Here is a 22,646-nt window from a genome sequence, read left to right on the forward strand (position 1 = left end):
AAAACACAAAAGAATATAATATAGAAAAAGTATTAAATATAGATAGGCAAATAAAAAGATATTCACTCATAATTCCACATCAATACTTATATATTTGTCCACGTTACCTAGGCATATATATATGCACGTTTTGGTTTTTTCCTTTCTGTACTGGGCGTTGAAACCAGGACACCTGCAATGAGTATACCCCTGCAGCCTTCCTTTTATCCTTGTTTTCCAAGACAGTGTCTTACAAACTCACTAGGTTGCCTAGGCTAGGCTTGAACTTGGGATCCTCCTGCTTCTGCCTCCCAAAATGCTGAGATTATAGGTATGCATCACAATCCTGAAAACACACATTTATATGGTTTTTTTTGTTGTTGTTTTGTTTTTACGTGGGTACTGGGAATTGAACTCATGACTCTGTACTTTGCCAGGCAGGCACTTGTACCACTGAGCTGTATCCCCAACCCCTATATGTTTTTTACGAATTTATCTTTATGGGATCACATGGTTCAGAAATCTGAATTTTCATTTAAAGGATATGTCATATGTATACATTCATGTCAATAAATTTTCTTTCACTTTATATTTTTACTGAATGAGAATATGAATATATTGTTTTATGTAGCAATGCCCTCCTCTTGTATGTAACACTTTTCTAATTTTTAAGCTATAAATAATACTGCAACGACCATCCTTATAGCTAAAGCGTGCATTCCACATTACTTCTTTAAGATGACTATTTTAAGTGGAAGAACATTTTTCCGGACAAGCACATTCCTGTCCACAAACCCTCACACAAAGACCTCCCAGGTGCACAGGACCAGGGGCTCGGACTCCAGGAGAATGGTGAACCTCACAGCCCTGGGCCAGCTGTGCAGACTACTTCTCTGCCCTTCCAGATGCATGCAGCAGATTGAATGCATGTATCTAATTACACTTTTTTTCTGAAACACTCCTATAGTGAAGTCCCCACAGGGACAAGAAAAAAAGCTCCACAGCAAAATTTTGGATGCTAGAAAGCAGATGGACCGGTTATAACTAATTTAGCTGGGCTGAGGATCCTAGCCTTAAACTGGTAGTGGGGAGAGGTGAGTTCCAACCTGATTCACCCCACCAGATTCTCAAAAAGTGAAGGAGCTGTAGCAGAGCTGCTGCTAGCTCATTGTGCACCTGTATCTGGATTTCGAATGGCCTCTTCTTTCTCAAGACACTCTACAGCTTGGTGCTTTTGCTGCATGACAGGTCACCCCAAAACTTGGTGTCTTAGAATAACAATAAATATTCAGTATCTCTCACAGTGTCCGGAGGTCGGAGCGCAGCAGCTCCGCTGTGTATTTCCAGTTCCAGCTGTTAGGTTGAAAACAGGACGTTGCGTGGAGCTACTGTTATCTGAAGGCTTGGCTGAGGCTGCAGATCTTTTTCCAAGGTGGGCTGGCAGGCTGGTGTTAGCTGCTGAGGAGACCAGACTCTGTTACTCCCCACCCGGGCCTCTCTAAGGGAGAATCTCCCATGATTTCCACAGTGGCAATGTTTTTTGGGTTTTTGTTGTTGTTGTTTTTTGTTTGTTTTGTTTCGTTTTGCAGTGCTAAGCATTTCACCCAAGGTTACTCTACTACTGAGCTACACTTCAAGACTAGTTTTTAATTATTTAATTAAATTAAATTAATGTAATTTAGTTTTGAGACAGAGTCTCACTAAGTTGCTACATTACCCAGGCTGGCCTTGAATTTGCAGTCTTCCTGCTTCAACTTCCCTAGTAGCCGGGATTACAGGCGAATGCCACCACATCCCAGCACAAACTAGTTTATTGATCACAAGGTCCGTCCTCAGCGTGATAAGGACCACACAGGGTGTGAATACTAGGAATGAGGGTCACTGGGGCCGTCTCAGAGGCCATCACCACGCTCTGTAAATACAATGGTGAACAAATGATTGGGGAGCCTGAACTCCAGAGCTTGTTGGAGTTGTGGTGACTTATTAGATGATGTCAAAGGAACTGGGCAGAGAGATGAGACAGTTCCCTCCAACATCCCGTGATCCTCATAGCACGAATCTGTCTCAGAGCCTGCAGCTTGCAGCCTCCTTCCCTGACCTGGCATTGCTGGGTCCCTACTGTCCCCTTCATTGTCAGCTACTTGTCATCATGTGTCAGGGCAGTCAAGACCCTGCCCTGCACCCTCCCAGATATGGGGACATGGAAGTCCCCAGCTAACGCCAAGCTTGCTGCTTCTGTCCTGGGAGCACAGAATGTCCTATGATAAGGGCAGGAGAACTCACCGTCCTGATGCACAAGCTGCTCTTGATCCTGCTGAACAATCCCTCAAGAGCAGCAAGGTCCTTGGGCTCCCTCCCTTTGCCCTGATCAGGGCCACTAGGGGCACTGGAGACCTCAGGGGTAGTGACCTGTGTTCTCAGAGGACTGCTGACCTTTCAGCTTGAGTGACAGGCATGGGAGTGTGACAAGCACCTCACCTGGCACAGTACCTTTGCCCGGGGACTCCCAGCACCCAGTCTCCCCCATAGGGGGCAAGTGCTTCAGTCCTGCCCCTGACGGGCTGCATCTGGGAGGAGCTCAGGTGAATATTTACTTCCTTCTTCCTGGTTTTAAAAGTACTAGCCAGTACTTAAAACTGCAACTTCTAAATACAAAATAAAAGGAAAATATTTATAGGAGGAAATTATTAATTTGATATTCTTTAGTGAATTTGTATAATTTCTCAAGTGGGTGTGGCTTATTTCCCCAGAATATTCAAGTATCTATGATAATCTTTTGACCTTTTGCATTTGTTTAAAATAACTCAATGTGAAGATAAGATTACATATAAGACATTTTGAACTGAATCATCTTCATTTGCTTCCATTGCAGAAAAAAACCTTCAATTCATATGTTCTCCTATGTTTAGAGAACCCAATAAAGTGCAATAATTTAAAAAAAATAGAAGTACTAGCTAGGCATGGTGGCACATGCCTGTAATCCCAGCACTTGGGAGGCTGAGGCAGGAAGATCGTTGTGAGTTTGAGACCAGCCTGAGCTACAAAGTGAGCTCAAGGCTAGCCTAAATTAAGCAGCGAGGCCCTGGCTCAAAAAGACAAAAAGAAAAAAACCTCAAGGGTCAGAGAGGATATGTAGAAATAAGGCCCTTGTGCATTACTGGGAATATAAAATGGTGCAGCTGCTACAAAAAAGGCTCCTTAAAACAATTACGCATAGAATTACCGCATGATCTGGTAATTCCACTTCCGGATACAAACCCAACAGAATGGAGAGCAGGGACTGCAACAGAAATGCATACGCCCATATTTGTAGCAGCATTATCCACGGGCAATAGCTTAGTGAATAAGAACTTTTGGTTTGGGGTGATGAAAAGATTTTGGAAGTATATAGTGGTGTTGGTTGCACAACCTTATGTATAGATTGTGTGTAAACCTGGTTTAAATGATAAATGTATGATATGTATATAATATCCACAATTAAAAAGTAATGCTAGTGGGTTGGAATGTAGCTCAGTGGTAGAGTGTGTGCCTGGCCCTTCTGAGAGGAGGCCTGGGAGGTGGTGGCTTCCTGATGTCTTTCTTTTATGCAAGCCAGACACTGGGATTCCAGTCTGACCAGGCAGAGCCTACCCTTCCCTTTCAACCTAGGTTTTCCCCTCTGTGACTTCCTCTCACACTCTTCAGATTCCTGAGCAGGGAACACAGGGAACATTTTCTCTGTTTCATGGTCTCCCTCCCACCACCTCTCAAGCCTCCTGTTCAGCAGCTAGCATGCCCCGTCAGTGTCCTCCCCAGAGAGGTTCACAGGTCTAACTGTTCCAGGTGTCTTTGTGCCTCCTGATACATGCGCACACAAGTATGCAAGTGTCTTCCTTAACAAGTGGGTTCATCAGCTTTCCACTACCATAACAAATACCTGCAATAAATTAACTTCAGAGAAGGAAAGGTTTGTTTTGGCTCTGGATTTCAGAAGTTCCAGTCCATGATAGTTGGGCCTATGACAGCGCAGCACATCCTGGTGGGAGCACATGGTAGAGGAAGCTGCTCACCTCATGGCAGCAAGGAAGCAAGGGAGAAGACAGGAAGGAGCCAGGGTTCCAATACCCTCTTCAAGGGCTGGTCCTCAGTGACCCAACTCCCTTCCATTAGCCCCACATCCTCATCCACCTTCCAACAGCACCACAGGCTGGGGACCAAGCCAGGCTAAACTGTCAACATAGGTGCCTCTGGGGACAGCCGAGATCTGAACTATAACACCAGGGCTGTGTAGTCCATACTCACCAGGACCTTGCTTTTTTTTTTAACTTAAAAATCTCTTGGGCCAAAAAATTCTCTTGGGAATTTCGTCATAAATTAAAAAAAAAACTCCCTGAATGAAATCAGGACATTTTTCTTGACCTCAGGCCCCCATGGGAGATCTGAGCGTGGCTGTCAGAATGTCTCTGAAAATAGCAAGTGGGGCTGGTTGCTGAAGCAAAAACAGATAATCACTTCTCCGTCTCCTCAGTTGTCCCATGATCTTCCCTGCTAGGGATGACCCTGGGGTTGGTGGGTCACAGGAAGCTGAAGCAAAAAGGCTTAAAACAGAAAGGGAAGACTTCTTTCCTTAAGAGACAGACCCAAATCTGACGAGGACTAAGAATACCTTGGACAACTAGAGCAGGGCTGGGGTAAGGGTGTTGCTTCCAAGGGCCAAGGCAGCAGAAACTTCCCCAAGACAGAAGGGGTTGTCAGTCAAAGCTATTAATAGCCACAGATGCCTACTCTGGAAGATAAACACAGAAGCTGGGTTTAATGAACTATTTCTAGGAAGATTGACGAAAGCTGGAATACTTGGTTTGGAAAGTAGACAGTAAGGGAAGCTAAAATGGGAAACTCCACAGAACTAGACAAGTGTGGACAGCTGCGCTGCCACCACTGGGCCAGGACAGCCCAAGTTGCCTAGTGGCCACTGCCAGGACTAAGCCCTGGACGGAGTCTCTAGCTTGGTACAAACTGCCCATCCCAGACAGGACTCTCCAGCAGCCCCGTTTCTTGACATCAGTTAGGGGAAATTATTTCTGATTTGCTAAGCAGTGGCCCAGGACAATAGCGCCAGGAACAAGACGCTTTACGGCAAGCAGCTGGCACTTGTAGAGTCTATCATGGGAAGCAGCCTCTGACTCGCCTTAGAACTCACCAAGCAAGGAAGATTCAGAAGCTGCACAGCTGTCTGAGTCCATTCAGGCTGCTCTACCAAAATACCGTCAATGGGGTGGCTTGTAAACAGATTTATTTCCCACAGTCCTGGAGGCTGGGAAGTTCAGAACAAAGGCTCCAGCAATTTCCGAGGCAGATGAGCACAGCTACTTGGCTCACAGACGGCCATATCCTCACACGGGAAAGGGGTGAGAGGGCTCTCTGGGGCCTCTTATTTAAGGACACTAATCCCATTCGTACAGGCTCTGCTCTCAGGATCTCGTCACCTCGTAAGGCCCTTTCTGATAGCATCACCTTGGGGGGTTAGGATTTCAACAAATGAGCTTGGGGGATAGAAATGCTCGTTCCATTGCCGCAAGCAGTGCTGTCACCAGGAGACATCTGCCAGGTTAATGGCCCAGAAGACTGGAGACCAGATGAGACCAGATGACGCCCAGATGTCTCATCCAGGTGGACTAGGGCCACGGCAGGGCCCTCAGAGACGGTCCTGGAGTGGTGGGAAAGGCTCAGGAGCCCCACGCGGGGTTCATCCTAAGAATCAAGCTCTGCGAGGCTCTGGGGGTGCTGGAGACAGTGCTCAAACAGGGGGCCTGCGGGGGGGGGGGGTCTGGAGCACTCCTGAGCTTCCGGGCCTGCTCAGAAACACACAGCCCCTGTCCAGGGTCCTCGCAGTGCCTCGCTGCTCTGTGCGGCCCTCTCCTAAAGCAGCCAGTAAGCGCTGGGTTCTGCTGGGGTCACTGAGGTATGTTCACATGTAGAATCCTACCGTGCCAGTGACCAGGAGCAGAGGCGGCTGTGGCAGCCTTACTGACGTGGGGTGCAGGGGTTAGGGCAGCTGGAGACCATGTTTACTGGGCATTCACTGTGCTACAGCAGTAAGAAGTAAGCCAGCTGCTGCGCGTTTACACACGATGTCATGCTAAGTGCCTGGCACCACTTGCTCCACGAGGACCCTCAGAACAACTCTCGAAGCTGAGGACTGTCATTCCTGCCTTCCAAAAGAGGATCTATAACCCTCTCTAAATCACCCCAGTAGTCAATTGAAAATTGGGATCCAGGCCCCAGTGTCCTTGATTCTCAAGCATACGTCCCTCCCAAGAGGCAGGTGCCCAGGCTGGAACTAGCCGCCAGAGCTTCCGCTGCCACCTCCAGAGCACCTGGGGAGGGAGGGAGGAAGGAAGTCCTGAGACTCCCTCCCAGGGGCCCTCCCCACAGCGTGTTCTAGGCCTCTTCCAGGAGAGCCCTGAGGGGCTGCCCCCTGCTCTGGGAAGGAGAGGGGTGATGGCTGAATTTACAGACCAAGGTCAGAGCTAACAAGATGTCGGGTCCTTTGGACTGGCCCTCCTGAGTTTCCTTTCTGGGAAGAGGGTGAATCTCCCAGGTGGGAGGGGAGCTCATTCCTGAGGCTGCAGCTGCCCACAGCTGGCTGTGCTGCTAAAAGCACTCAGGGCCTCTAAGCTCTTGGCTCATCACCCCAAAACTGCAAGCTCCACCCCAGACAGGCAGGCCGTTTGGCAGAAGGCTCAAGGGCAGAGCGTTGCAGGGTTCCCCAGGCTCCAGCACCTGTTCCAGCCCTGCTCCCTAAACTTGTCCACACTTGCAGGCTTTGTTCCTTCATTCTGGAGCCCCTAGGTTTAGTCAGGAGTCAAGAAATTTCTCAAACAGGCATGAATCACTTGTACAATGAGGGGCTGGATTAAACTGTACATATAGAAGCTAAAGGCACAGGTGTTATATGCCAGGTAGGGCTGCCTTCTCACTGTGCAGGGAGGGATCGTGTCCTGCTCACCTCTAGGTGTCCCTCTCAGCATGAGACCCAGTGGCAGGAACTCAGCTTCACAAAAGCTGTTTGCTCATTGTCTGGTGCCCAGAACAATACCTGACACATGGGGGGTGGGGGTTCAGTAACTATCCATTGCCTGAATGACTAAAGGGATGTGTATTTTGAAGAGAAGATGTGTGACATCTTTCTTTTCCACCTCCTCTTAGAGCGCTCCCCAAAACCCTCTTTAACATACCGGCCCTCCCCACTCCTGTAGTCACATGGCTCAGGCCTCAGTGTCCCCACAAGGTGTTCTGCCAGAAACTGCTAAGCTTTGTCAATCAGCGCCCCCACCCTCTGCAAGGAGTCCCGTGACAACCAGATAGGCTAGTTTCTCAGCAACTGTATTGAGTATGGGGAAGGGGCATTTCTGCCCACTGGGCATGTGTCCTCCCGCCCATACAAGAAGCGTTTAGGGACTGATGGGCAGACAGGAGGCGGGGCAGGGCAGGTGTCCATGGTGATGGGGCGAGGACACCAGGGGCAGCTCAGCTCTCTAAAGGGATGGGCTCTTGCTGCTCCTGGGGCTCCTGCTGGGGTTGCTCCTGGGGCTGCTCCTGGGGCTGCTCCTCGGGCTGCTCCTGGGGCTGCTCCTCGGGCTGCTCCTGGGGTGGCTGCAGCCCTGCTTCGGGAGCACCCTGCTCTGGGAGGACAAGGGTCAGGGGCTTGTCCTGTTTCTCTTTCTCCAGGGTGCTGAAGAAGGAGCTGACCTGGTCCCGCAGGTCCTTCTCCAGGAAGCTCAAGTGGCCTTCCACTTCCCCCGAGTATGGGCCCAGCTTCTGTCTGAGCTGCTCTATTTGCTGCACCAAGGCTGTGTTGAAGGTCTCCCCATAGGGCTGCACAGTGCGCTGGAACTCCTCCACCTGCTGGTCCAGGTGGCTGCTCAGCTGTGCCAGAGACTTCTGCAGCCCCTCGGTGTTGCCCCTCAGCTTGCTTTGGATGTCCTCCACCATGGGCGTGAGCCTCTGCTGCAGCTTGTCGGCGTTGGCTGAGATCTTGGCCTTGAGTTCCTCTGCATTCTTCTTCATCTGGAAGGCCAGGCCCTCGAGCTGGTGGTTGAGCTTCTCCTGAGCATCCTGCACATAAGGGGCCAGGCTGCGGCGCAGCTCCTCAACGCTCTGGTCAATCTTAACCTTGAGACCCTCAGTGTGGGGCTGGAGGCGCCCCTTGAGCTCCTGCACGTTCTTGTCGAACTTGGCCTTGAACTCGTCGGCATAGGGTGTCAGGGAGGCCTGCAGACTGCCCACATTCTCCCGCAGCACGGTCTCCATGCGCTGCACGTAGGGGTTCAGCTGGCTCCGCAGCTGCTCTGCCTGCTTGTTGACCTGGGTGTGCAGTTCCTGGGCATAGGGCCCCAGGCGCTGCTGCAGCTCTCGCACATTGTCCCCGATCTTCTTGCTCACCTCCTCGGCGTGGGGCAGCAGGCGGGCCCGCAGGTCCTCTACCTCCTTCTGAATCTGCTCCTTGACCTTCTCTGAGTCCTTGGTCAGGCGCTCATGCAGCTCTGTGGCAAAAGGCACCAGCTTCTTTTGTAGGTCACTGGCGTAGGTATTCACATCTCCAACTTTGTCCTGGAAGAGGGTGCTGCGGGGGAAGGGCACAGACAACCATGGTTATACCAGTGTTAACACACACCTCATACACGAGTGCACAGCTCAGGTGTTTGCCTAAGGGGTCCCGAGCTCACCTATCATTTTCCCTTGTGACCCTCTCTAGCTCGGGTCCTGGTATGAGGGAATGGTAACAGACTGTTACTACACTCAATTTCTATCTCTGCATCTCCCACCGAGTGTGAGTGTCATTATCCACCCATGTCAGGACCGCAAGCCATTCACTTTCCCTCCTTGGCGGTGAAGAATGGGAGCGGACGTGGAGCCCCCTGCCCCCAACCCCCACCCTGGGTGTGCTGTAGCAGTGGGCCCCTTGTGTCTTAGAGTGTTTTTGACCTCAGCAGCACAAGGCGCTGATTTCCTTGCATGTACCCAGAAGCTTCCCAAATACTTGACCTCCCTTCCCCCGATTTCATGGGTGTCTGCTTCTGGAATATATTAGAAGTCGGCCCATGTGACATTTTCCTCTCTCCTTTCCTTTCATGAGCCTCAGTGATACGATGTGCCTATTTGTCAAACTCTAGAACATTAAAGCAGGAAGATGCCGTAGAGATTATTTGGCACAACCTCCCTGCTTTTATCTGGATACAGATAGCCCAGGACCCCCAGTCAGCAGCAGGGCAGTGAGAATCCTAAGCGCTATGCCCCGCTTCTCTGCTCTCCCTTGCCGATGCTTGGAACGGTCTCTAAGAAGCCCTGCTCTGTAGGCTGTGCCACCCCACCTCCCTTACTTGAGCTTCTGGGTGATTTCTGACTTCTGCAGACGTTCCACAGCCTCCTTGGCATTGTTGCTCAGCTGGCTGAAGTAGTCCCATAGCACAGTAGCCACATGGTCAGCACTGACCTCTTCCCGGGCACCTGGGCAGTGAACAGAAAGAAATTCCTGCACACCAGTCTCTTCCCTGGACCCTCAGCTCCAGCTCGACAGTGAGGGTGCCCAGCCCACTTTCTGTCTCTGGGCTTAGCCTGGTAGCACCAGTGCTGGACTGTCTGCCTATGGCTGGGTACGTGCCAGCTCTCCTGCCAGCCGTGTGGTAGCTGGACAGACCCTGTGTCCAACCCAGGGCTGACGGCTACCCTGAAGCGCCTATTGGCCTTGGCCCGGCCTCTCCACCCTGCCTGCTCACTGCAGCAGCCCCAGACCCCATCCAAAGACGGCTTCTACTCACTGGTGACAGCCACCAGGGCCAGGCCCAGCACCACAGCCTTCAGGAACATCCTGGGCTCCTTGCTGGGCTGGAGGAGTTTCGGCACTCTGGGTCCTTCCTGGCGTCAGCGGAGGACGGGTCCTTGGCTCACCTGTGCTGCTGTGCGAACTGACTGGAGCCCAGAACAGCCAGGCATTTAAAGCTCCTCTGAGATGCCCTCTCCACCTCCCTACCCAGTGTGACTCCACGCTGGAAGGTGACACATTCCCGGGAAGCCTCTTGGACTTTCCTGACCCTAAGGCTACGTGGAAGCTGACGGCAGACTGCGGCTGTGGAAGCAGCGGAAAGTGGCCGATCTGGGCTGGGCCCCACCCAGGGCAGGAGGGCAGGAGGGGGAGCCATGAGCTGTGGGAGAAACGTGGCCCAGAGGAGCTCCAGAAGGACGATGCCCTGTGGCCCCTGCTGGCTGCTCTGGGTCTGTGCCAGGCTGTGGGAACAAGGTCCACATTTCCTCTGGCTGGCCGAGGGGAGACAGGCACCCACCCCCACAGGGCCGCCAACACAGACTGCATCCCAGAGCAGCAGACGCTGGCCGGGCCCACGTAGGGACGCAGACGGAGTCCTGTGGAGTTGTGCCCAAAAGGCGTTGTGCCCAGGAGATACCATGACAGCCTCTGGGCAGGTGATGGGATGGGCAGCGCCCTGTGCGGAAGGGGTTAATTGTAAATGTGCTTGGTGTTCCCTTGCCAAACTGTGCTGCCTTGTGTAGTTAACTCTTCAAAGTCCTGAGCCTCAGTTTCCTCTCAGAAGGGCGAGCTGGTGCCTGTGAAGCGGGCAGTATGGTGCCGGGCACGGAGTAAGCACTGAACACTAGTGCTTGTTACCAGTGACCGCAGTGTTTCCTGACTGGGACCAAGGCAGGAAGTGCAGTAGAGGGCTCCCCCTCTCTGAGCGTGACCAGATGGGCTAGAGGCAGGTGACAGGGTGGGGGCAGCCTGAGGCCTGGCTGAGACCCCAGCGGCACCCCGGGCTTGTGCAGAGCGGCCAGACCTGAGGCTCTCTTTGGCCTCTCCCTGGGATGGAGCGTGGCGGTGCTGCCGGGTCTTCTGCATACACGCCTTCCCGCACCTCCTGAGACGATGTCACCCCTGGGTACGTGGGGCTCCACTGGCCATACACCCCATGACTCGGTGAGAACACTACTTGCTGTGCTGCAGGCTGCTGCCCTGAGCGCCATGCTAGACATAGGTGGATGCCACGTCTTTGTACGATAAGAACCGTCGGAGCAGAAGGCAGCGTGCGAAGTCTGATTTACCGTTTCTCCTCCCCCTCCTCTTCCCGTTCTTTCCCCTTTGTTTTCTTCTCCCCCTGTTCCCCCACCCGCCGCCTCCTCTTCCTCTTCCTTCCTTTTCTTCTTCTTTTCTTTCTTTTCTTGTCATATTCTAGAAGTGGCTCAATGTCCTGTGAGTTGGAGACAGTGAAAAGGCCTCTAGCGCCTGCCTCCCTTACCCTGGGTGCCCACTACCCCACGGTGCTCCCCACATCGCCGTGGTCACCTCTACTGTCCAGGAGTTCACTCCTTCCAGGAGCAGCCCATGCCAGCTAAGGATTTTCTGAGTTCAAAAACTAGCATCTGAACCCCTGGGTTTGTGTCTAAGCTCCCCCTTGCAGTCCTGGGCGGGTCTCGTACCTTCTCTGAGCCCCAGTTCCTTCCATGGAAGGAACCCTAGTACCTGCCTCCCTCTCACAGGCCAGTGAGATGATTCATGTAATGCTCACGACAGTGCCTGGTGCCTTAGTAGGTGCTTATTAAGTGTTGGCCATATTTCGCCCTGAAAGGCCCACCTGCATGTGACACTGACACACCGGTCCTCATCCTGCTGCCAAATCAGGCCCAGTCCATCCTGGACTGGGAGCAAAGCTCAGCGCTCAGAGCCCAGCTCTTTCCCCCTCTGCCGGACAAGGTGGGGGTGAGTCATGAAGGACATTTCAGCTGCAGTCTGCTGACCTCCTGGACTTGCAGATGCTGCCAGCATGGGACAGGTCCGGGGGTGCCTCTGTGTCACCCGCTCATTGATTGTCCCTGCACTGGGAGGGTCTGGGTCCCCTGAGCGTGTCTAAGAGCTCCTGCCAGAATGAACAGGATTCACAGAACTGTGAAAACATCAAAACCGTCTGCGGCACAAAGATCGGCCGTAGGGCTAAGGGGTCAGTATAGCTGTGCACACACACACCCACACACATAGCACAGGGAGGGCGTGAGGCCAAGAATGCCGTCCTTCGCCCCGGGGCCTGTGTGCTGTGCGTTCCCACCTGTGAGTGATTTGTGCTGGCCCGGGAGCGACAAGAGCACAGCGCCTGTGCTGTGAAAGGAAAGGGCAAACTCTGCCTTCCCGCCGGGCACGGTCCTGTGAGTTGGAATGCAGGCCCACAGGGTCTGTATAATGTAGCCAGTCATGTCCCTCTCTGAGCCTCAGTTTCCTTGTCTGTGCTCAGACGGGCTTCGTGGCTGGTGAGGCAAAGAGGCTAATAGTCTGACGTGACCTACAGCTGCCCCTCCTGTCTGCACAAGGGAGTGAGGCTGGGGTCAGTCCAGAGGCCAGCATTAGGAGCAGACAGCTCAGACCCAAGGGACAGGATGGGGGGGCCGCATAGACCTGTGTCACATAGCCACATGTCCCCAAATCAGCTTCACGCTAGCCCTCCTTCTGGGGCAGAAGTAAATGGGGGAGAACCTGGGTGGGACCCTACAAAAAGCTTGCCGCACAGAAAGGCGGATTGAAGGGCTTCTGGCCGGCAGGGCTGAATGAGACCAGGCCCAATCGGTGGTAAGGGCGTGGGCCCAGGGACTCATGAACCAAAGCTGCCCTGGACACACACAGAAGCAGAGGGAGAGGATGTCCTCAGCCCCAGCCCGTCAGGCCCCCTCCTTCCCCTTCCCACCACTGGCTCCTTCCCAGATCTGGGGAGCCCATTTTTCCAGGGGAGACAGGAGGGTGACAGACGCAGCTTAGTCAGGCCCCTGAGAGGGCCCCATTGAAGCCCTGGCTGGCCGGCTGGGAGGGGCACAGGACTTTGAAAGACATCAGATCCCAGGAGTCACCGCACACAGCGCACCAGCTACGTGGGCACGCACCAGGGTTCATTCAGCCAGGCACCACCCCTGAGGTTCTCCACCCACATTTCCGACCGCCTGGTGTCAGTGGCCTCGTGCTGTGCAGGAGGGAGGACAGGTAGACAGGGACCTGGCCAGCCCACCTTGTGCCACCTCTAATAATATCCCCATTGTGCCCTTTGCCTCTGGGGTGAGAAGCAGGCTAGGCAGAAGAGGGAAGTAGCCACCGTGACCCCTCTGCACACCCCAGTGTGCAAATTTCCCAGGATTCTTAGCCCCCTTCCTTCCTCTCCACTCATCCCCACATCTGTTCTCAGAAAGTGAGCTAGACTGGATTTGCTCTGTGGTGTGAGTGGCTCTTCCGTCTCTGGGGGAGGTCTCACCTTCTCCAGTCTGTCTGGGTGTCCATAGCCTGGGTGTTTAAAGACCTGATTTCTGCCCTACAATTTCCAGCTCTGTGCATGTGGGTAGGTCTCTCCCTATTTGAGTCTCAGATTTCTTACCTATAAAATGGAGTTAATGTTTAATCCACAGGGTTCTAGCTACTTGTATTTTATTATTTATTTATTTATTTATGTCTATATGTTTGTCTTTTTGAGACAGGGTATCACCATGCAGTTCAGGCCGGCCTTGAGCTTACTTTGTAGCCCAGGCTGGTCTTGAACTTGCAACAATCCTCCTGCCTGGGCCTCCCAAGTGCTGGGATTACAGGTGTGCCCCACCACGCCCGGCCACTGACTACTTGCATTTTAACAGAAAACAAAGTCTTCAGCAAAGGAGTGAATCCCCAATAGAGAAATTTCAGGTTTCAGCTATAAATAAAGAGCGCTGAGGGTAGGGCCAGGCCACTTTCTTGGGACTCTGGCTTCACGCTGTTGGGTTAACTTCCTCTTCCTGGAAGGACCGCTGTCTGCCAAAAGCCCTATTTCTATGCGGCTGGCTCCTCCTGCCTTAAACTGGACTGTCTGGGGAAGGACACTGCGCTTGGAAGGGAGATTGGTGAAGCCCCCCACGGACCAGCTCTTTGCAGGATTTCCTTCACTTGTCTCCGCAACTCTGGAAAGTCAGTATTGGATTCCCATTTTACAAAGCAGAAAATTGAGTCTCTGGGATTAGATCTCCGGCCATGGGTCACATGAGTGACAGGTAAAGGCATCGCTGGAAGCTGGGGTTTCCTGGCTCCAAAGTCCCAGCTCCCAGAAGGGAAGGTCTCCGACACAGTCATCCTCGCGGTGGCTCTCAGTGGGAGCTCCAGGAACATCTTAGCCCCAAGAAACCAGGGCAGTGCCTGCCCCCCAGTCCTCCTCTGTGCCCCTGTGTCCCGGCCTCTGGTCTCCCCACCCCTGGCTTCTTCCAGATACCATGTGGCCAGAGCCCAGGGGAGAGGCCTCTCCCGACCACCTGGGTGGGGGAGGTCCCAGCCAGGAACATGTCTCCTGCCCTGGGGATGTTATCAGCGGGTCCAGAGGACAAGGTAAGGGGCACAGGAGGAGGGGTGGACGGAGACCTTGGGCTCAGAGCGCCCTTTGCCCTTCCCCCAGCCAACCCCTGCCCTGGCTCAGCTGCTGGGAACACAGTGTGATAGAAGCCCCGAGGAAGAGGTGCTGGGGGGCCGCGTACCTCCCCAGCCACAGGCCCTGCCCCCTGCTCTTCTTTGCTGCCCTCCAGATACGCCACCCGCCCTCTGAGTGGCTCTCAGGTCTGAGGAAGAGGCTAGCGCGGGGCTTGGCAGGGTAGCACGCGCCCGACTCTCACATGTGGAGGGCTGATGTGGCTCTGAGGCCCCTGGCTCATCCCCCAAACCCTCTCCCTTCTCACCAGCCTTCCTGGGGAGTCAGTCTGTGGGAAGGAGTGGGGTCTCCCTAGACCTGCCCCAGGAGCTGACTGTGTGGCTGTGGCATGGGAGGGAGGAAAGCAGCGGGCACAGCCCCAGGGATCCCTGCCGCCTTGGCAGCAGGTGCAGCTGGTCTCCCTGCCTCAGGCCCTGCTCTCCACTGTCAGCAGGTGACCTTTGCCCCGCTCACTGGTCCCTCCAAGCCTGCTGTCTGGCCTCGGGGACAATATAAAACAGGTCGGAACCCTGTTGCCTGCCTACTCAGTTCATCCCCAGAAGCAGCTACTCCAGGTAATGCCCTCGGGGCGGGGAGGTAGGGGGTGGCCACGGAAGGCTCCCTGTGCCCAGCCAGCAGGCCTAGAAGACAGCTTACAGGCGACCAGGAAGCCACGGGTGGCACGAGTGTCCCCCGTCGCCGACTGCCCTGGGGAAACAGAGGCCCAGGAAGGGGAGGTCAATTGCCCGAAGCCCCATACAGGGTGGTGTCCAGGCTGGACTGGAACTGGCCCCCACACTGCACCTCTCTCCTCTCTCTGGGAGAAGCCTCTGACCCTCAGTCCTAGCCCAGGCAGGAAGCTGAGGCTTCATTCCCAGTCTGGGGGGGGCCGTCTCTGTGCACCCCTACCTGGCAGCCCCTGCTGACGGCCTCTTCGCCCTTTCTCCTGCTGACCCACCCTGAGGGCTCGGAGACGGGGGATGTGGGGAGCCTTCACAGAGCTCTTCCCTGCAGGAACAGAGGTGCCATGCAGCTCCGGGTGCTGCTCGCTGTGACCCTCCTGGCACTCCTGGCCTCTGCCCGTAAGCGCTTTCTGGGGACCAGGCTGGGGGCAATGTGGGAAGTGGTTTGGGGCTCCTGTGCCCTGTGAGCGGTGGCCAGGTGGGAGCCAAAGGGCCCTCTGGGCTGAGCCACCCCTGCTCAGCCCTGTTTTCCCGGCAGGAGCTGAGGAGACCGAGGAGGCCTCCCTCCTGGGCTACATGCAGGGCTACATGCAGCACGCCTCCAAGACTGCCCAGGACGCACTGAGCAGAGTGCAGGGCTCTCAGATGGCCCAGAACGCCAGGTACGCCCACTGGGCCTCTCCTCCTGGGCCTCTGTGCCAGCTTCCTCTGTTCCCTGCCCTCCCCGGGCAGGAGCTTCGGTGACTAGAGTGTGACTCTCCCAGCCCAGCCCAGGCCTGCGCCTCCCTGAGCCTCGCTGCTCCCTCACCGCGGGCCGGGGGCCAAGGGAGAGAAGACAGAGGTGGGGTCCCCTCCCCCGCTGCCCTCCTTCCTCCCCGCACCGCTGTAAGGCAGCCCACCTTAGCCCTCACTGCCATGTTCTTCTTCTGGTAGGGCTAGAGGGTCATCAGCCTCGGCCTGGGGCAGAGGGAGGGCTGTGTTTCACTCTGTGGCAGGCCCTGAGGTTGGTGCAGGCAGAAGTCTGTCCAGGCTTTCCCGGCCTGTCCTGCCCAAGAGTTCTTAGCTCTCCCTGCTCCCTGGCTGGCTTCAGCCGGCCTTCATGTGGCAGAGGCCTTGGCAAATGCTGCCAGTCCTCAGGACGGGCTGTGGAGTCGGTATTATTTTCCCCACTTTGCAGAAAAGAAAGTTGGGGCTCAGAGGAGTTAGGGGACCTGCCCAGATTATGTAGCTAGTCAATTCCCCTGTCATTTTTCAAATGGGAGGGAGCTGGCTTCCCTACCACTCTGCCCCACCACTCAGGCCCCCCAGGGTGCACAGCACCAGGGGACAGCAACTGCCCTGAAGGCAAGGCAGCCCTGACCACGCACATCTCCCAGCCGCCGTTTTGTGCCTTGGGCCCAGGGACGGTGGGAGTGGGGCTGGGGCAAAGATCTGACCCAACCTGGAGAAATACGGGGTTAGACTGTGCTGGTTCCCTTCACCACCTCTGCATTTCTTCCACCTGCGGTGGCAGCTGCTTGTGAGGACTCAGGGGCATTGCTGGGTAAGACTGGTGGGTAAGACCGGGGAGACCAAGAGCTAGGACGAACTGGCACAGCCACCTCTATCACTGACTCTTTCCGATTCCCCGCCAGGGGCTGGGTGAGTGACGGCTTAAACTCCCTGAAAGACTACTGGAGCTCCTTCGCGGACAAGTGGTCCGGGTTCTGGGACACCACCTCTGAGAAGGCCAAACCAACCCCGGCCCCCGAGGGCATCTGAGCTCTCCAGGTTCCAAGTGCCTGTCCACCCACCCTGCCAGCTCCTGGGTCCTGTGGCCTCCCGGGCCGCCCCCTGAGTTTGCTTGAAAGGGACAGGGCTCTCGGTGCCTTCCCAGCCCTCCCCAGACCTGGCCACCTCCAACCATGCTGCCTCCCAATAAAGCTGGATGAGAAGCTGCCATGAGCGGGCATCCCTCATGTGCCATGTATGAGTGGGCCTGGGAAGAGCTGGGCCTGGGCGTGTGGTCTCCGAGCCCGAATTTCTTCATCTGTAGGGTAGGAAGAACCTTTTTGCCCTGCTTGCCTTGACAAGCTGGTGTGAAAGCTCACATGGAAGGACAGCTTTGATGAAACTGATAAACTGTCAAGTGCTGCACAGCATGACTTGAGTGTGTGTTCCATGCTGGGTTGGCCCTGCTATGGCATCAGAGCTGAGACCGTGTTTGTTCACCAACATTGAACCACTGACTCACATTCCCCAGGCCACGGGGGGCCTCATAAGCACAGCCGGCAGAAGTGGGTGGGATGGAGGGGTAAGATTCAACGAGGCTCTGGTCTTGGCTCCACCACTTCAGGTCAGCTTCAGTTTCTGATCTATCAGATGGGCACAATGATGCCCCTGAAGTCAGGTGTGATGCTGCACGCCTGTAATCCCAGCACTTGGGAGGCTGAGGCAGGAGGATCACAAGTTTGAGATCACCCTGGGCTACACAGTGAATTTAAGGCCAGCCTGCACTTCCTCAAGAAACCAATTATAACAATAACAATGAGCCCACCCCCTCCACTGTAGGGCTGTAGAGAGAATGCAGTGGCAGTGTTTAAAAGCAGCTGCACCAGATGCCTGATCACGGACAGGGATTGTCGGTGACGGCTGACCTGACTGGCTTCTCAGGAACAGGACAGGAATGGGACCCAGCATCCTGGGAACGGAGAAGGAACACACAGTCTCCCAGCAGGGCTTGTTCTCTGTGTCCCCACCTCCCACAGAGACTCACCTCGGGAGCGCAGAGTGGACCTCCCACTCTCAGATGACCTGGCTGAGGTTTAGAAGGGCGAGGGCACTTGCTCAGTGTCGCAGAGCCACCAAACGGCAGGCAGAGCTTGAGCCCTCAAGCCCAGCTCAGCTGCCCACATTCTGCTCAGCTGATACAGAAAAGAATGTCTCTGCGAGTCCTCCGCCCACCGCTGGGGTCCTCTTCCAGCTCTTGGTGGCACTGGTGCAACCAGCCCTACCTGGGCCACTTCCTCTTCAGTAATCCACTTGGTTTCTCTTCCTGCCCACTAGAGCCAGGGGTCTCAGCGCCCACACCTGGGAAACGTCCCCACCCAAATCTGACTTAACAGCAAGCATAGCTCTGGATGACTAGAAACTAAAACACCCACTCCTTTATTCAAAGGGTCACTAAGACACCCTGGAGATGGGGAAGGGACAGAGCATCCCGAGGCCGGCACCATGGGAGAAAGGCCCTGCTGGGGTGGGGAGGGTAGAAAAGGTACTTCCCGGCTCTGGGAAGGACACATGCACGCACACGGGGACACGTAGGTGAGCATGGGGAGAAGACACAGCTCCCAGGAGGGATGTCTGTGTGAAAATGTGTGTGTATGTGCACACCCATATGAATTTGAGTGCCTGGCCATACATTTAAAAATAATAATCATAGGCTGGGCATGGGGACACCTGCCTATAACCCTGGCACTTGGGAGGCTGAGGCAGGAAGATAACTACAAGTCTGAAGTCAGCATGGGCTCTATAGAGAACTCAAGGCCAGCCTGAACTACACAGCGAGACCCTGTCTCAAAAAAAAAAAAATGTCCATGGGCAGGTGGGTCTCAAATAAGCAACCCAGACCATCTTGTCTTTCACTCAGCAGTGACTGCACAGCTCCAAGTTCTGCTTCACCTTGGCGACCTCGATCTAATGATAATCAACTCAGATTTCAGGAAGATGCACTGAGATGATGGCTATAAAGGCATCTGGGAAGTGAAAATGTACTAAATACCTGCCAGAGGCAGTGTTTGTGTTTCTGACTCAGGCCCGAGCTGGCAGAAGATGGGTGGCAGCGCCTGGACCTACATGGGCTCAGGGCTGGCCCCCAAAGCTGTGCCTGCTTAGCAGTGGGGGGAGCAGGAAAGGGGCTCTGCTCTTGCGAAAAAGGAAAGGGAAGTATCTAAGATTTCAAATTCATAAAGGATGCAGGGCCAAGCGCCATTTGTGCCCGCCCAAATCCTTCAAGCTCTAGCGGCTCCTTGAGGCTCACTGCATCTGGCTTAGAGCCCGGAAGCTGGAAGAAGCTCCTGTCTTATGCCCAGGTGTACAACTCACTGCCCAGGCCCACAGGGGACCACCTCTGGGACAGGGCACCACTTAGCCCAGCAGAGACAGGTTCCAGCCGTTAGGCTTCGCGCCCCTGCAGGGCACTTAGTGCTGGGTGACTTGTCACTCTGCCTGACCCTGTTACGTCCTTTCTATCCGAGCCACGTTGGGACAGGGGGTCTGCTCCCTGCTGTTAACCAGCGGGGCGCCCTGCAGGGCCTCCAGCATGGACAAGGCCCTGCAGAGGCTGAGCCTGGCTCACCATTGCTGAGTCCAGACAGGAAGGCTGTGCTGCGACGCCAGTCTCCCACCCGATCCCTTGGTTGTCCCCTCCGGCACCCCACACCCTGCTTCCATTTCCCGCAAAAGAAAGAAGCTGTTTCCCACTCTGGAAATGTTTATTCTAAGAAAGTGAAAGCTGGGAAGGGGAGGAGGCAGCGGCAGCCGAGAGCACCTCATTGGGCGGTGAGCTGCTTGGTGGCCTGGTCGATGGAGCTCAGGATGCTGGCCTTCAGGCTCTCCAGCACGGGTAGCAGGCCCTGGCGAAGGTCCTCCAGCGCGGGCTTGGCCTTCTCGCTGAACGTTTTCAGGTGCTCACTGGCCTTGGCCTGGTAATCAGCGAAGGTGGTGCTATCCCTGAGCGCCTCGAGCCGCTGGGTCAGGCGCTGGCGCATGTCGTCGCTGTAGGGCGCCAGCTGCGTGCGCAGCGTGTCCACGTGCTCGCGCGCGCGGTCGCGGAGGTCCTCGCCCAGCGGGGTCAGCTTCTCCTGAAGTTCCTGCAGCTTCTGGCGAGCGCCTTCGCGCAGTTCGGTGCCCAGGGGCCCCACTTTCTCGCGATAACGCTCCATCTCCTCCTGCATCTTCTTGTGGAAGTTGTCCAGGTAGGGCTGCACCTTCTGCTTCACCTCCTGCAGATCCTTGTTCATCTCCTGCCTCAGCCACTCTGTGTCTTTTTCCAGGTTGTCCCAGAACTCCTGAGTCACCGGCCCAAGATCTGCACGCAGCTTACTGAAGGTGGTGCTCAAGGTGTCCCAATTGTCCAAGAGCTTCAGGCTGGAGGGAGAGAGAAGGTGGCTGAGGGGCAGCCTGCCAGGCACCCCGGTCTGCCTGGGATCTGCCAGCCCGGGCATCACCTGTGCTGTGTGTGCAGCAGCTGGGTTCCTGGCCTTCCCCACGCACACTTGAACCCAACATTCCCACCCTTTGTCCCATTGTACAGATGCCCTGGGCACAGAGAAGCGCTAGATGGACCCAGAGCTGGAGTTGGTGCCCACCCTTGAAAGACATTCGCGTCTTTCTGAAGGGGCTTGCTTGCTGGTGCTGGGGTTGCTGATTTCTGCAGGGCCTGTGAACCTGCCTGAGGACCGTTTCTCTGAATCGCCATCCATACCCGCTATAGTCCCAGCACATTCAGTAGCAGGAGCGGATTTGGCCAGTCCAGCCAACTTTCTGCCTCCTGGCCCTTCCCCTGCCCCGGGCCCTTCCCCTGCCCCGGGCCCAGCTTAGGTCCTTACTTTAGGTGTTTCCCCAAGACAGAGGTTTCCAGCTGGGCCACGTAGTCTCTGCCGCTCTCTTTGATGGCATCCACATACACAGTAGCAAAATCCTTCACGCGATCCCATGGGGTCTGGGGTTCATCTCGCTGCCAGAAGTGCCGAGCCTGGCTCCCTGGGGAGGGAGAGGAGACCCAGGTCAGGCCAGCTCTCTGCTGGGATCTGGGACTAGGAGAGGGGCAAGCGGGAAGCTCTGCTCCCTGTGCCCAGCAGGATGGGCCACCAGGGCCTATGGAGAAGGCCCCTGGTGTTTGGCTCCCTGGGCTGGGGGCACCTACCAGTCAGGAAGAGCACAGCCACGGCCAGCACCACAGCTTTCATCCTGCAGGGCGTGGGTGACCTGGAGGAGAAGAGGGCTTGGCTAAAGGGGCGCCTCTAGCATGAGGAGCTTTGTGCTCCCCCACACTCCAGCCAGGGAGGAGGACGGACCTAGAGTGGGGCAGGGTCCCAGGAACGCAGATCCCTGGCTGGGCAGAGCCAAGCATCAGTTTCCTGGAGCTGGAGAGCCAGGGCAGCCTGGGGCAGGGAGCACACTTACCTCCCTGGAGCTCCTAGAAAAGTCCCTGAGCTAGTCTCTCAGCGAGCATCCAGCCCTCCCGGCCTATTTATGTCTCCAGGCAGGGGCTGGGCTGGAAGGCTGATAAGCCCAGATGAGCCCTGTCACTGCTCACTGGTTCTGGCGATGTGGAACTGAGAGTTCAAGGATCAGCTCTGTCCCTGGGCCGGGCAAATAGAATGGGCAAACAGGAAACTGCGGGGGCTACAAGGCAGGGGTCAAGGGTTTAGGAAGGGGCAGGAAAGAAGTGGTTGCAGGTTTGAGGATCCCTGGTCAGTCAGGGCGGCTGCACCCACCCCCCTTCCCTGTGGGAGCACATGCCATTGTTCCTCGTGGGGGCAGGAGAGGAGGAAAGGGACCTGGGACTCCGCCACAGATCTCCTCCCGGCCGACTTCTTGCATTCCAGGGAGATTGACTGTTTACAGGTCTCAGGGCCCTGCCCCTCCCCCTGCCCCCAACACCGGCCTCCTGTGGTCCCCAAGGTGCGGCACGCCTCTGTCTGCCCTCCACAGGCCTCCCAAGCCTTAAGTCCAAGAGAACTGGGGTGCCAGGGAGCTGCCTGGGGAGAAGACAGGCCAGAGGCTCGGACCCCCAAACTGAAATCACAGACACTCATTTCAAAACAAATGCTAGAGACCGACACGGAGTGGCCAGCTTTTAATTTTGTCCTGTAAAGATGTTATCCCCGCCTCGCCTCAAGGATGACCTCACCATCTACTGTGACCTTGGCTTCAGAAAGATGTCCAGCAGCCAAAAAGGCATAATCTCAGGGGTAAAGCACAGCGTTTATTCTCTCACGTTGAAGACTTATGCCTTCTCATTGTGTGTGTGTGCGTCATATCACACACGGTCAGGGTGGATACCAGCTCCTGGAAGCCCCCATGTGGGGAACGACCCTTGTGCGGCTCTGGTGGCAGGAGACTGGCTTTTCATTTCATTTTGCCAGCACCTCGCTGGAGGTGGACGGTGAGCAAGTTAGGTGCTCTGAGTCTCCATTTCCTTTCAGCAAAATGGATTTAAGAATGGTCAGTGGTGTTGGTCTCTCCCGAGAGAGCCTGTGAATGCAAAGTACTGTGTACTGGTGGATGTGAGCAGCACCATCTTGCAAGGTTTCTCTCGGAAAGCCCAGGCCCTCTCACCAGGTCACTGGCAGAAGGACCTGGTCACAGAGTCTGTGAATGTCCAAGCTGAGAGGAACTTTAAACCCAATTATTCTGGCTTGTCCCTACCCTGCCGGCTTCCAGATGAGAAACTGAAGGGATTTTCTTAACATATCTCATCCTTCAGAGTTGGAGGCCAGGCTGGACCTAGAACCCAGGTCTCTAGACTTGGGACCCAGGGCAGAAATGTGCCCCA

At 55.2% G+C, this 22,646-nt stretch overlaps 3 protein-coding genes across 3 annotated transcripts; 1 reads left to right on the plus strand and 2 right to left on the minus strand.

The window, feature by feature from the left end:
- Nucleotides 1–7,323: 7,323 nt before the first annotated feature.
- On the minus strand, nucleotides 7,324–9,865 carry Apoa4 (apolipoprotein A-IV). Its single transcript, XM_005378188.2, has 3 exons — nucleotides 9,780–9,865; nucleotides 9,342–9,468; nucleotides 7,324–8,584 (listed from the first exon to the last, which is right to left on the minus strand). Exons 1-3 carry the CDS (start codon nucleotides 9,826–9,828, stop codon nucleotides 7,489–7,491), a joined length of 1,272 nt encoding a protein of 423 aa, XP_005378245.1. The 5' UTR covers nucleotides 9,829–9,865; the 3' UTR covers nucleotides 7,324–7,488.
- A 5,030-nt stretch (nucleotides 9,866–14,895) lies between these two features.
- On the plus strand, nucleotides 14,896–17,244 carry Apoc3 (apolipoprotein C-III). The gene is made up of 4 exons (XM_005378187.2): nucleotides 14,896–14,998; nucleotides 15,438–15,505; nucleotides 15,645–15,768; nucleotides 16,741–17,244. Exons 2-4 carry the CDS (start codon nucleotides 15,451–15,453, stop codon nucleotides 16,865–16,867), a joined length of 306 nt encoding a protein of 101 aa, XP_005378244.1. The 5' UTR covers nucleotides 14,896–14,998; nucleotides 15,438–15,450; the 3' UTR covers nucleotides 16,868–17,244.
- Nucleotides 17,245–19,559: 2,315 nt separating this feature from the next.
- On the minus strand, nucleotides 19,560–21,527 carry Apoa1 (apolipoprotein A-I). The gene is made up of 4 exons (XM_005378193.2): nucleotides 21,272–21,527; nucleotides 21,012–21,073; nucleotides 20,695–20,848; nucleotides 19,560–20,233 (listed from the first exon to the last, which is right to left on the minus strand). The coding sequence occupies exons 2-4, from the start codon at nucleotides 21,052–21,054 to the stop codon at nucleotides 19,636–19,638; spliced, it is 795 nt and encodes a 264-aa protein (XP_005378250.1). The 5' UTR covers nucleotides 21,055–21,073; nucleotides 21,272–21,527; the 3' UTR covers nucleotides 19,560–19,635.
- Nucleotides 21,528–22,646: the final 1,119 nt, after the last annotated feature.

Source organism: Chinchilla lanigera, unplaced genomic scaffold (assembly GCF_000276665.1).
Source record: "Chinchilla lanigera isolate Chin_1 unplaced genomic scaffold, ChiLan1.0 scaffold00011, whole genome shotgun sequence".
NCBI classification, from domain to species: Eukaryota; Metazoa; Chordata; class Mammalia; order Rodentia; family Chinchillidae; genus Chinchilla; species Chinchilla lanigera.

Excerpts from the sequence above, each read along its gene's own strand:
- Apoa4 (XM_005378188.2), bottom strand. The coding sequence starts at position 9,828 with ATGTTCCTGAAGGCTGTGGTGCTGGGCCTGGCCCTGGTGGCTGTCACC. Across the intron at positions 9,469-9,779 it reads GGCCCTGGTGGCTGTCACCA|GTGCCCGGGAAGAGGTCAGT; the intron begins GTGAGTAGAAGC and ends TTCACTGCCCAG. Across the intron at positions 8,585-9,341 it reads GAAATCACCCAGAAGCTCAA|CACCCTCTTCCAGGACAAAG; the intron begins GTAAGGGAGGTG and ends CTTCCCCCGCAG.
- Apoc3 (XM_005378187.2), top strand. The coding sequence starts at position 15,451 with ATGCAGCTCCGGGTGCTGCTCGCTGTGACCCTCCTGGCACTCCTGGCC. Across the intron at positions 15,506-15,644 it reads GGCACTCCTGGCCTCTGCCC|GAGCTGAGGAGACCGAGGAG; the intron begins GTAAGCGCTTTC and ends TTTTCCCGGCAG. Across the intron at positions 15,769-16,740 it reads CAGATGGCCCAGAACGCCAG|GGGCTGGGTGAGTGACGGCT; the intron begins GTACGCCCACTG and ends ATTCCCCGCCAG.
- Apoa1 (XM_005378193.2), bottom strand. The coding sequence starts at position 21,054 with ATGAAAGCTGTGGTGCTGGCCGTGGCTGTGCTCTTCCTGACTG. Across the intron at positions 20,849-21,011 it reads GGCTGTGCTCTTCCTGACTG|GGAGCCAGGCTCGGCACTTC; the intron begins GTAGGTGCCCCC and ends CTCCCTCCCCAG. Across the intron at positions 20,234-20,694 it reads GTCTTGGGGAAACACCTAAA|CCTGAAGCTCTTGGACAATT; the intron begins GTAAGGACCTAA and ends CTCTCCCTCCAG.